The sequence below is a fragment of the Zalophus californianus genome, chromosome 4, assembly GCF_009762305.2.
Source record: "Zalophus californianus isolate mZalCal1 chromosome 4, mZalCal1.pri.v2, whole genome shotgun sequence".
In the NCBI taxonomy this organism is placed as follows: Eukaryota; Metazoa; Chordata; class Mammalia; order Carnivora; family Otariidae; genus Zalophus; species Zalophus californianus.
In genome coordinates, this window is record NC_045598.1 from 162,504,587 (window position 1) to 162,518,660 (window position 14,074).

Below are 14,074 nucleotides of genomic sequence, written 5' to 3' on the forward strand. Positions count from 1 at the left end.
ACCATGCTGCAATTGGTTGTGAATCTTAAATCTCTGATTCATTTATCTCCCCTTACAGTTTATTTAGAAAAGAAGCTAGATCATCTCTTTTATAGTATTTCTAACAGTCTGGAATTTAGTGGTTCATCTTTAGAATGTAAGTTGTTCCTGTCTCCTTTGTATTTTCTATCATAGGTAGTGTAGAGCTAAAAAATTGATCATACTCAAACTCCATTTTTAGGCAAGAATTCTTTTGATGGTGTATTTTTCCATTAGTAGACACAATGTTTGATTATGTCTCTGTGAAGTTAGCAGCCATTAATGATCATTGCCTGGATCTATTAAATCATGGAGGTTTAAAATGGTGATATTTTAATTCTATCATTCCCTCCTAATTAATAATCTAGAATATTTCTGTAAAGAGAAGCTTCCCCAGTCAACTATTTGATTACCCTGAGAAATAGTTTAAATAGGAAATGTAGGGGAAATGCTTGATTCTTTCCTATTATTAGCTAGGTTTTGAAATAGTGAGTTGATTCCCAGTCATTCTCCAAAAGTGACAGGCATTTTTATTTTTTTGTTTGTTATTAGCGTCATTATAAGCTCTATGGATTTAAATATACTGTATGGTCTAATCCATATGTGGATTGTGATTGTTAATCTTGTTGATACTGGAAATGTCCAATTGCCATTGACAAATGAAAATGCCCCACCACTGACCTTCAGAACATTTTCATGTTGATGCCTCTGTCCTGTGCAGAAACCTTTTTTGACTTAGGTTTCATTAGGTTCTTCACTTTCTGATATGACAAACCCATGATTTTTTGCTTTTTGTTTTGTTTTTCTGAGCCTGGAAATAAGTTATCCCTCCAAATAATGCTGGTTCTTTTTATTGGAAACTGGTATTTGGATCCCACAATCTGGGTACCAGACGCCGGTCATTTATTCTTGACTTGAATGTTTTAGCAGGTCCTCGTTCATAATTCTGCCTATTGCATTTTGTAACAGCTCTAATTTCAGAAAACCTTTATACTGAGCAAGCAGCCATCCCACTATAGCTTCTACCTATTGGTCATAATTTGTCAACAGGAGCTTAACTAATGATAACAGTAATGATCATCCTGATACGATATTCCAGGCACTGTACCAAGCATTTAACACATATTATCTCATTTAATCTTCATAGTGCTCTGCATAGATATTGTCCCCTTATAAAGATAGATAAATAGATTATTAGACGAATCAAATTGCTCTGACCTTGGATACTAATCCACACCTTGGAGACTAATCCACTTCAAATCCCATGATGGACTTGTTCCTATGACAACCTTTCCTTGCTTCTGTAAATTGTTTTGTGATGTTAGTAAACATCTATGGCTTTTGTAGGCCAGATGGTCTGTAGTAACTATTTTTTCTCTGTATGATATTATTATTATTTTTTCCACCGTATATTCAATTGCTGGCTCATGGATTTTGAGACAGGCTTTTCCTTCTAGTACAAAGTAACTCTTCTCTAATGCATTTTATTAAATATCAGTTTTTGAAACAAGGAATATCCCCTGCTGTTTTTTACCAGCCATGAATCTCTGTGCCTCCATTTTCTTATATCAAATATAAGAATAGTAAAAGTTCCTAACCCACAGGACGTTGTATGAGAATTAAACCACAAATTGCCTTTTAAGCACTTAGTGCAGCACTTGGCACAGAGTACTCTCTCATGGATTGCTGTTGCTATTATTACTAATCTGTGAAATTGCTTCTTGTCACCTCAGTGGTACTTATGACACACTGATGAGCAGATACTTGGTAATGCATATTCTGGAAAGGATTATGTAAAGATAATGCCCTTCAAATCTCTTTAGATTGTCAAAACTGAACTGTCAGGTAAATTATATCTTGTGCTTTATGTCATGCGTTCTCAACAGGAACAGTCACACTACCAAGGGGATGAAAACTTATTCTTGCAGGATAAAAAATGTAATTTTTAAAAAGATTTTATTTATTTATTTGAGAGAGAGAGTGAGCAAGAGAGAGAGAGAGAGAGAGAGTGCAAGCGCACATGTGTTTGAGAAGGGGGAGGGGCAGAGGAAGAGAAGCCGACTCTCTGTTGAGCCAAGAGCCCGAAGCAGGCTCCATCCCAGGACGTGAGCTGAAGGCAGATGCTCAACCAACTGAGCCACCCAGGTGCCCCAGGACAGGAAAATTTAGATGAGCAATAATTTATGGCCCTCCAAAGAGCCACCGTACATTAACAGATATATGGTATATCTGAGGTATTGAAATTCCATGGGGAGGGGAGGCTATTAGGAAAAAAAAAAAGTCTAAAAAGGCTCTCGGGGACAGTGAAAAAAAATTCAGAAACACTGCCTGATTTGGATTAAAGGAGCAAAGAAAAATGAATGAGATTTCCATGAAAAAGTTGAAAGCAAATTTGCAATTTGGAAAATTACAACTCGTGTAGCTTTTCAAAAATTTTTATTCTATTTCAAGAAAAAAATGTTGTCACTCTTCCCTCCCTGCCCTGCCAGGAAATGCAAGGATAAGTAACGTGGAATTTTATCACAGTGGTCAAGAAGGCTTCAGGGATAGCACAGATCCAAGATACGCCGTAACATTTCTTAACTTAGGACAGGTTTGTACTTGAATTTTCGCATATATTCAAAATAAAATATTTTGATTTTGATTTTATTTTCATTTAACTTTACTAAAAAGTCACATCTTAGAATTGCTAAGGTGATGATCTAATATAACTTTCTTAGGTACATTTTCCATCAACTTTTTTAGACTCATAGCAGCATCTGATTTTCCCATCATCTCACACATTTATTTAAGGTCAGTAAAAAAAAAAAACAAGCAAACAGAAAAAGGAGCACAGAGGTGAAAAGAATTAAAGATCTATTATATTATTTCATAACTCCACTTTATTTTGCAGTGATCAAAACTATTTACAAATAGTTTCTATTGAACAAAGTGAGTATTGCTTACATTTCTCAAATGAAAAGCATGTCTGTATATCCATGCTTCTGTCAAAAGTGGGAAAAGAGATGTGCTTAGAAGGCTGGTGATTGAAGAAAAATGAGAGAGAACGTATTTTTTAATGAAAATAAAAAATAATCTTGCAGGTTTGAGGTTACAATCCCAAACTTACTCGTTGGCTGGTTCCTATAGACCTTTGAATTGTAACCCCCTGCCTAGAGTATCAACTTTTGTTAATTAAAGTCCCTGCTCATCATATAATAAACTACTCTGAAAAATAATTTTTAGCTCCATAGTATTTTATAGGTAATGATAGAAATACAAATGCATAGAAAAGTACTTCAGAATTTTTTATCTGCATTTAAATCTGCATTTTGCTTTATTTAATCATAAATTGAAGATATGGAAATTTCCCAGGATTAAAAGATCTACAGGGAAATCATCTTCTTTCATGGAATGTGAATTGAGTATTTTATTTATCAAGATTTGTTTCCTGAAAATCACCTACTTCAAATTTTTTCTTTAAATGTATTTTAAAACGTTCACTGAATCCTGATGTTTTATAGATTCAAGAACGTGGCTTCTCTTATATTCGAGGCTGTGCCTTTCACAATGGCTTTTCCCCAGCAATTGGTGTGTTTGGGACAGATGGATTGGACATAGATGACAACGTCATTCACTTTACAGTGGGGGAAGGTAGTATGATAATATTTTTGTCCAAATAATATGCCTTCTGAGACAATCTTATCTGAAGACACTAGAGCCATGCTGTCCAACTGATCTTTTTCAGAGAATGGAAATGCCCTCTATCTGTGCTAATATGGTAATTACTAAACTGTATGTGGCCAACGAATACTTAAAATGTTGCTACTATGATTGAAGAACTGGATTTTTAATTTTAATTGTACTTAATTTAATTGTACTTACTTTATATTTAAGTGGTTACATGTGGCTATGGTTATCATATCGGACAGTACAACTCTAGAAGAGTTATTTACCAGACCATGATCTTGTGTGAATTATCTAATCATCAATAGTTTAAATTACTATGACTTTTTTACTATGACATTTAAAATACTACTTACCTATCAGTCTAAAAGATTACTCACAAATAAATGTTACTATCTTATAAAAATTGGGCTTGATTTTAGGAGGTAATCCTTTCTTGAATATCTCTATAAAGCATAAAACAAACTCATTTAATGTATACAAAATTGATGTTTGTTAAAATCTGAGGTGGATCCTCATATGTGGAACCCACATATTTAACAGGCACCCCAGAAGAGTCTAAAGCAGTTAGATTATTAAAGAGGTAGAGTTCAAATGGCATACTCTAAAATTTAAGAGATTGATTGGTCAGGCTCGAACTAGAAAAACTAATTTCATGGAAACATGAAATACATTCCCCATAGTACTCATTACAAATCTGTATGTATTTTGGGGGATTTTATTCATTTTTTTGCAGGTATAAGAATATGGGGGGATGCCAACAGAGTTCGAGGAAACTTGGTTGCACTTTCAGTTTGGCCAGGAACCTACCAAAACAGAAAAGATTTAAGTTCAACTCTCTGGCATGCAGCAATTGAGGTAGGGTGATTTATAATTATATAAAATAATGACATAACTTTACAAGAGTATCCTAAATTATGATTTGTAATTTCTTTACAGATTATATACTACAGATTATAAATTCTTTAGAAACTCTCAAAATATTATTGAAAACTGTTCCTCCTTAGATAAAGATTGATGAATTAACAAAATGAGCTAATGAAAGGAGTGAATAAATTTTCTTGAGAGATGTGAGCTCCCACAGCCATTGAATTTTTCTTTGTGTTGATGTCCAGTGGTTTAAATAGTTCTCTTACTTCCTTGCTTCTCCAGCATTAATTATCACTTCCAAGTCCTGGTACAGGGTCTCTCTGCTGCTCATTGACTGAGTGCCTTGCACATATTACTACTTAACTCTGAATTTAGTTTCCTTCATCATATGGAAAGTTAGAATGATAGACTACAGAATCTCTAAAATTCCTTTCTCATCTAAAATTCTTATGATTATGTGAGGTTATTTACTCTTATCTAGTATTACTAATTGGACCCTTCTTGGTCCCCATGAAGTTTCTTCAATCACTGTAGGCCATCAGGTGTAGGATGAGATTGCAAGCGAGCAAACAGAAAGTACAGAAAAAAGGTTTAGAGGACGTATGGCTCCATCTTGTTGTTTTTTTTTAAATTTTTTATTGTTATGTTAATCACCATACATTACATCATTAGTTTTTTATGTAGTGTTCCATGATTCATTGTTTGTGCATAACACCCAGTGCTCCACGCAGAACGTGCCCTCTTTAATACCCATCACCAGGCTAACCCATCCCCCACCCCCCTCCCCTCTAGAACCCTCAGTTTGTTTTTCAGAGTCCATCGTCTCTCATGGTTCATCTCCCCTCTGATTTACTCCCCTTCATTCTTCCCCTCCTGCTATCTTCTTTTTTTTTTTCTTAACATATATTGCATTATTTGTTTCAGAGGTACAGATCTGTGATTCATCAGTCTTGCACAATTCACCGCGCTCACCATAGCACATACCCTCCCCAATGTCTATCACCCAGCCACCCCATCCCTCCCACCCCCCCATATGCCGTAGGAGCCAAAAGGAATTTAAAAAATAGCTCTTTTGGAAGATGGGATAAGGAGTGAGGTTTGTTTTTGTGCAACTAGTAATAATCACCTTAAGTAAAACCTGAAGACCTGGAACTTGGTATACATTTATGAGAATGTTCTCTTTTCATCCTATTTATAGATGTGAGAATGTAATCCAATGTCAATTCCAAATCTTTAATGTTTTCTGTATCTTTTGAAAGAAAAGGAACTTATTTTACTTTCATGAATTTCATTTAACTCTGTTCTCTTATCATAATATATCAAAATCAAAAAAGGTGCTTACCCTCAGAGCTGCGCTCCACCCAGGATCCTGCACACAGGCCATCTTTAAATTTCCTGCAGAGGGAGGGGCTTGCCAAAAAGCGCAGTAGCAGTTTGCACGTGGCCCTGCACAAGGAGCAGGAACCAGTCAGGCCCCAGGTTCAGAAACATCTCTTCCTTTGTCCTGCGGGGGTCAGTAAATGCAATAAATTATCTATCAGTCTGTGAGCAAAGAACATGTCCAGAAAATACAAATAATGTCCAGCCTCACTTGTCATCTAGGAGAGGCAAATTAAGATTAATCTGGATATTACTTAGTGAAGAACATGTTAAATTTTTAAAGAATGATAAAATAAAATGCTGGCAAGGTTGCTGTTAAAAAAATAAATAAATAAATAAATAAAGGTGCTTAATACTTTAAATAGTTGAGATTTTGACTGTTTTGCTGATACCAGAGGCAAGAATTAAATCTACTTTGCTCTATACTTTTCATTTTTTTGCCCCCTTGACTGGGCTCATAAAGTAAAATTGTTTAGTGACTACCTAACACTTGTGTTCAACCTGTTTTTAATATAGCAGATTTTATTTAAACTAGTAAGTGCTTCTACTGAGTCTTATGATCCACTATAATTGCCTTAGTTTTCTCTTAATAAATCAAAGCGGTAACATAATATAACCAAAGAGTGATAAAATCCTACTAACCTTGCTCTAATATTGGAATTTGGTCTATGGCTTATAATTTAAAATGAAACCCAGTGGATTTTGTGACTGAAGTAAAAAAAAAATCTCTTTAATGCTGTTTTCTAAAGAAATCTAAGGCATAGTGTCTAGTGATGATTTTACACCAAGAACTTAAGGTAATTTCAATACTTCATTTGTAATGTAAATGTGAATGGGTTGAATAATGAAATTAATTTTTCCTCCTACGGGGTAGTCATAATTAGTTTTCCTATGTATGTCGCAGACTTGCTGTCATTTGTACAGTTGTGTAAGAGCCTGACCCATAGCCTTTCCTTTCTCACTGTACTAGATAAACAGAGGGACCAATACAGTCTTACAAAATAACGTCGTGGCTGGATTTGGAAGGGTGGGATACCGCATTGATGGTGAACCTTGCTCGAGTAAGTCTTTTGGCAGAGTCACTAAAACTAAGAAATACCTTGTCCAAATTTGTTAGAAATAATTATTATTTGTTAGTTCAGTATGTAATATCTCCTCCTCCAGGATACTGAAAGAACTCAACAAGCATTGAGTCTATGGGAAAAAAATGAATAGGCTTTTTTAAAAAAGATTTTATTTATTAAAAAATAAAGAATTTATTTATTTATTTATTTATTTATTTGAGAGGGTGGGGAAGAGCACAAGTGGGGCGGGGGGAGGGGGGGAAGGGGGAGGGGCAGAAGGAGAAGCAGACTCCCTGCTGAGCCAGGACTTGGGATCATGACCTGAGCTGAAGGCAGACGCTTAACCGACTGAGCCACCCAGGCGCCCCTGAATAGGCTTTTAAAGATAATTTTACATGTTTATGATCCAGAAACTCTAGCAGCCACTTCAGTTCTTGATGTGGCTGGTGTTGGAACAGTGAGTACCTCATCCCACTACCACTTTCATAAAAGCAACACTTTAGAGATACATGTCTACAGGGATATGACACTATTGCGTGTTTCCTCTTGACAGGAATAAATGCTCACTATTTGTGCATTTAAACTTGCAAGCATGGAATAAGCCAAAGGACATGAACAAATAGTTCTCAGCTATATTTCTCTCTATTAGAGGAGTAAAACTCAAAAATTAACTGAACAACTACTCTTTTGGCAAGGTTAGGGAAACTAGAACATTACACGCTGGCTGGTTGAATGACAAAACAATATAACTCCTACAGAGGGGAACAGGGCAATAGCTGCCAAAAGTATAGGAGCATTTGCTTTTGCCTTAATATTTCCACTTCTGGCAGTCTAAGTAATATTTGCCTCTGTAACACTTACAAAATGATTTGTGAACAAGGTGATTCATCACAACATTGTGTGTGCTAGCAGGAAACTAAACTGCAAGCTGCCTTGTGTCCAATACAGTGGAGTAGTTATATAAAGCCAGATATTGGAACACTAGGCCCCTCTCAAAATGCGGGAAGAAGATATATATCGATGTATTGATATGGAGAAAGAAATTTGCAGGATATTCTTAAGTGATAAATGGAGATTGCAGAATATATATATATATATAACAATATATCACTATGTATATAACTCTACATATAACTCTCTATATATACTGTTTTGTTTATGGTATGTTTTGTGGAAGAAAGGAAAGAGAATAGGAGTATGTATGGTTATTTGTGTTTATATAAAGCGACACAAAGTATAAAAGCAAAAAACCAAAACAGGTGAGTAGCAACAGGGTGACTGGTGACTTAATATTGTATAACTTTTTATAACCTCTTGGTTTTCCAACTAGGTAAATGAATTATCAGATCAAAATAAAATAAGTAATAGAGCTGCAGACTTTTCCTCTTAAGAAACTCAGAGGAAATGGGGTTTTCTCTGAAAACTTTAAATCCCTTGTACAGCTGATTTTTTTTATCTCAGTATAGTTATTTTTAAGATTCTTTGAATCAGCGTTTTGTAAATCAGCATTTTTCTGGAAACTCAAAAATTATTGGGCTTAAGCTAATTTTATTCTTGTGTAAATACATTTTGAAGGAATAAAACAACTGCCAACAGATTTAACTGATTCCTTGATATATGCTGTTATTAAATATTTTAGTTCTCAACAGCTTAAAGGTTTTCTTTGACTAAAATTTTAAAATATGTCATTTTTCTGCAACTTCTTTGAAGTGTTGTCCTGGATTTTTTTAAGTCAAAATATGATCCATAAATATGAATATTTACTAATATGTATATTTCACTGACTATATTGATATTCCTAAATAATTGAGAGTGTTTACAAGGAAGTTTGGGATTTAGAGAAATTGAAATAAGAGACATCACTGAGGAATTGAGGGTTTAAGTTCCTGGAACGGGGACACCAGCCTATCTAGTGAATCTCCCAGGCAAGTGGGAGACTGGGAGCCGGAGTCTGGGAGGCCGGCAAGGGAACCATGACTCACACTGGGTCCCAGGGGCAACACTATATGGAACCAAGGGAGAGACATGTGAACAGCTTCTTATGGAGAAAACAAAACAGAATCCAGGCAGTTGACAAGTAAAATTTCAACCCCAAAGTATTAGGAAAAAGGAAAATCAATAGAGGATGGGAGGAATTCAGATACCAAGAGACTTGGTCAAGAGAGCTTGTACTAAGTAAACTGTAGGGGGTGATGCTGCTCTTTATAGTGAAGCCTCCAATGTGTGCATGGTTAGGAGGGAATTATTAAGATTGCTGATCTGATTTGGACGTGAGTAAAGTTTCATAAAAAATCTACTTCAGGTTTCCTATATATTAATAATGAGTATAGCTTCCGTTTATTGAGGCACTTTATGTGGGTTATTTCATTTCATTCTGAGACTACTCTAAATTAGGCATTAAAACTTTTTATATTTGAGGAAACTGAGGTCCAAAAGGTTAAACAATGTTCTAAGGTCATACATACATCAATTCAACAGATAGTTAAATGAACACCTATGTCTGCATGACCTTCTAGGCCCTAGGAATATGGTGGTGAATGAGATAGACACCGTGTCTTCTCTCATGAAGCTTACATTTCTAATAGGAGAGAGGAGATGGATAAATCATGAACAAGTAATAAAATTTCAAGTGAAAATAATGTTAGTGGCCTTGTGAAGGAACTGAGATGCTACTTTGAATCAGGTAGTCAGAGAAGGCCTTGGAAGGGGGTGACACCTAACTTGAAAATGGGATGACTGGGAGGCACCAACAACAAAAAGGTGTGCAGGGGAAGCATTTTATAAACAGCAAGTGGTATCATTGTGTTTCAGGGTTAGCCTTCTTTGAATCCAAACATCGTGCACTTTCTCATGAAATTCGTGTTTAATCAGAGATAGTAAGTTAAATGTGCTAACAACTAAACCAAACTTCTGCAGTCATACTAATGGTGAAGGGACAAATTAGGTAAGATTAAATCCTGAGTAGAGTAAGCCATAAATGGCCAAGCCATAACAATATTTAATTATCATGTTAAAATTTACATAAGATTTATATATTTAATTAAAAAATTTTTAACTTTAACTGATACTTCTTATAAAGTTCTAGGACATGACTTGTAATGTTAATTCTCTGTTTTCATATTTCTTTACAAGGTCAGTCTAATCCCATGGAAAAGTGGTTTGACAATGAAGCCCATGGAGGTTTGTATGGTATTTATATGAACCAAGATGGCCTTCCTGGGTGTTCTCTTATACAGGGATTTACCATTTGGACATGCTGGGATTATGGAATTTATTTTCAGGTAAATGTGATCCAGGGTGGTGATTATTTATCTTGTTTTATGATTGTATTTTGTACTATGTAACCTACAAGTTGTTTTACAGACCACAGAGAGTGTGCATATCTATAATGTGACTCTGGTTGACAATGGGATGGCCATTTCTTCAATGATTTACATGCCAGCCGCTGTATCTCACAAAATTTCCAGTAAAACAGTGCAGATTAAGGTAAGGAACGAATACAGCCACAATAAGGAGAAAGAGCAAAATTACTGAAGTTCCGGTAAAAATGATCTCCTTGACTTCTAAGCCCAGCGAGTCCAAACCTCCTTGCCTTTGTTCTCATTGTCTTCCTCCAGGAAGTGCTCTACCCTTCCCTCTCCTCCCTGGTCTCCTCACCTCTTCTTGCGTACCACCTGCTAATCTTGCCACAGTTAATGAAATTTTCCTTCCCTCTCTGACATCTTTCCTGAACTAGCTCAGATAGTATTGATACTCTCTCCTCTTTTTGTTCCTGCTCTTCCCTGGGCATATTTCTGTCACAGAAACATAACATGTCATTATAATAATTTACCCACCTGTCTTCCCCTTCCCAGTTTGACTGTCATTCCACTCAGGGCATAAAGTCATATCCTTTTCATCTTGGCTTTCTGAATGATCCCTTCCTCAAACTTCAAGGTTGTGTTTTGCTATGGTGGAATTCAGTATTACCCATTATCATATTTTTCCTGAGGAAAAGCTATTATTTAAGCTGTACTGTTTGAATTTTTTTTTTAATAGAGCTCATTAATTGTTGGAAGTAGCCCTGGATTTAATTGCTCTGATGTCCTAACTAATGATGATCCCAATATTGAACTTTCTGCCACCCATCGGAGTGTTAGACCTCCATCAGGTGAAAATTTTAGAAGTTTAATTTTGGTGTTCATGTGAGTGCATATTTGAATCTTATTAACTTCTTTCTTTCATAAAAGGCGGGAGAAGTGGGATTTGCTGGCCTACCTTTGCTTCAGCACATAACATGGCACCCCGGAAACCCCATGCAGGGCTCATGAGCTACAATGCCATTAGTGGCCTTCTGGATATCTCAGGCAAGTTTAAACATAGTCTTGACAAATCTACTCCATTAAGTTCTATAAAGAATATGTAGAATATATCTAATAATGTTTCACTATTAGTAAAAAAAAAATAATGATTTAAATGAATTTGTATATGAATCTGCTCAGTGTGAGAAGCCAAGAAATCAAACATCAGTCAATTTCAAGAATGGTTCTCTGGCAAAATTTGTATATGTTAAAGAAGTGACATTTAATTTTCCTTCTAAAACAACAGAGGAAACACTGATACAGTGATTTAATGTTCATTTCTATAAATTGTAAAAACCCTTTTATATAAGTAGGGTTATATATTATTATCTCTTTTTACAACTGAAGAAATTTAAACTCATATAACCTAAGAGCTTAATAACATCCATTGGCTCTATCATCCTGTTCATTTATTTCTTTAGTGCTTCTTCCATAGTTGATACACTTTGGTGATCACTAACATGCCCTCTGTGCTTACTCCCAGAGACCCATGAACATGTTTTTCCCTCGGGCTTCATTTTACCCAGTCATTGAGTCTTGTTCCTTCCAGGCCCCTGACTAATTAGCTAAGTCATTTTTTATGTTTATCCTTACCTCACACCACTTCTCTCTTCGCACAAAGTGGGTCACCCTGGGTACTACCCAAATTTCTATCCTATAGTAGAATCTGCCCACACCACACTCTTTCAAGGCCATTCCCAGGTGGGGCTGAAATGCACTGGCCTTATCTAACAGACTCATTCCAATATTTCATTTTTCAGAGACTTTTGACCCCTTCTCCTACAGTTTGCCATTTCTTATCATCCACTTCATTTAAAGTGGAACATGACATTTTCCAAACTTAGAAAAGCCATGACAGCAGCATGGGAGTATACCCCAGTTCATAGTGACACTCTCCCTTACCCAGCTTTATATTCTTCCCCCCACCTTGATCTAACACCATCACAATTTATTCTCAGATATATATATACTCCTGATTCCTGCCAGTACATGTTACTCAGTTCCTGCAGTTCCTTTGGTCTATAATTCCTCTCATCCCATAGCAGGCTTAGCACTGCCCCAGTCAGACCATGTTGAAACTTGACTAGAATTACTGCTCTGTTTGCCAGAAGGAGAGATGGGGAAGGACCTGAGAAAGGAAAGATTTGCCTTTTCTTTTGAGGTCTTGTCATGATTTCAACAAATGGGGCAGGGGAGCTATCCTCTAATAAGGGAGAAACAGACCACTTATTCAGATCTGGAACATTCAAGGGGAACCCAGGGTTTCAAGGCTCAAATTCATCTTCCCTATATTCCTATCCTAACTCAGAGTTCCATTCCTTTTCTATTAGAACCCTGTCTTTGATGTAGGAGACTTACCAGGGCTAAGAATTCAACCTTCTGTGAATGCTGTGCTGGTTTTGTGATCAGATCCTGAGGTTTGCCTTGAATTTGTGATTGATTACCACAGCTTACTGGTTTTTTCTTCAAAGCACCAATGATGGTCAACAGTCACCTACTTCTAGTTTCCTTGTAACCACTGTTTCCCCTTTACCACTCCAATGCCAAAGTTACTGTACAATCGAGAGCATTTCCTTCCACCTAGATATTATACCAGTTCACCATGAGTGAAATCTTAACAATTGCACTGCTAGAGCATTCTAGGGACTACCGGTACTCCACCTGTCACCAGTAAGGGCATCCTCTTTCTCATCCAGACAGCAAGTTCATTATTGCATCATTACAGTGTGTATCCTAGGACCACTTCTGGTACTCACTGTCTAAATCAGGTGGTCTAAAAGCTGGAGTCTAGCTCCTTCTTGATACCTTAGGGAGTTGTATAGTTTAATTTCCCCCTCTTGAGGCAAAGGGACCTTCTATATCAGTTGCCAATTAGACATGGTAGCCCTTTGGTGGTGGTATTAAGGAGTGCATAATCTCTTAGGAGAGGGAGTTGTCATCTGGCCAAGGGCAATTCTCTGGAGAAAGGGGCAGGTGTGAGTAGTTGGCAGCCAATACTTATAGGAGCTGAGGACAAGTGCACTGGGCCAGTAAAGCAGATCTGTACAGGTTATAAACAGTGTCTGCTACTATGGTATTTTATTAGTATTCATCTACAAGCTCATATTCATGTATATACAATATCATCTTAGGAAAAAATATCAGGAAGAATAGTAGTAGTACATAACTGATTTACGAATTTTGGAGTCACCTTTTCCTTTTTTTCTATTTTTGAGCTATTGGATTTTAAGTACAATGGAGATTAAGTTTGAATTCGATAAATTTTATCTTCTGGTCATACAATATATGAAATAAGGCCAAAAGAACAATGTTTCAGTTAGTCTTTGCTGTATAACAAAATACCTCCAAAATTTAGAGTCTTTAAAAAACCATTTATTAGCTCATGATTCTGCGGATTGACAATTTGGGCTTTGTTCAATTGGATAGTTCTTCTGCTGGTCTCACCTGGGATTATTCCTTAGGCTGCCCACAGTACAGGATGGATAGGGGCTAGTTGGTCTAGGTAATCTCACTTCCATGTCTGGTGGTTGGTACTTGCCAATCGTTGGGTTGGCCATTAGCTAGAGTAATGGGGGTGACTGGGCCATACGTCTCCTAAGGTTATTCACATGCTAGAAGTCACAGAATTCCCCAAGAGCACCAAAAGAGAGTGAGCCCTAATATGCAAGCACTTTTCAGATCTACTTATATCACAATTGCTCTTGTCCCATTGGTTAAAGCAAATCACATAACTAA

General features: G+C 36.4%; 1 protein-coding gene across 1 annotated transcript in view; it reads left to right on the top strand.

Moving 5' to 3' along the window:
• The window catches only part of PKHD1L1 (PKHD1 like 1), a 154,442-nt gene that overhangs the window by 114,540 nt on the left and 25,828 nt on the right, over positions 1–14,074 (top strand). The window contains exons 60-67 of the mRNA XM_027605801.2: positions 2,508–2,611; positions 3,522–3,651; positions 4,421–4,542; positions 6,905–6,995; positions 10,131–10,279; positions 10,362–10,484; positions 11,037–11,148; positions 11,228–11,344. Coding sequence (XP_027461602.2) covers positions 2,508–2,611; positions 3,522–3,651; positions 4,421–4,542; positions 6,905–6,995; positions 10,131–10,279; positions 10,362–10,484; positions 11,037–11,148; positions 11,228–11,344 — 948 coding nt within the window. The remainder of the gene's footprint in view (positions 1–2,507; positions 2,612–3,521; positions 3,652–4,420; positions 4,543–6,904; positions 6,996–10,130; positions 10,280–10,361; positions 10,485–11,036; positions 11,149–11,227; positions 11,345–14,074) is intronic.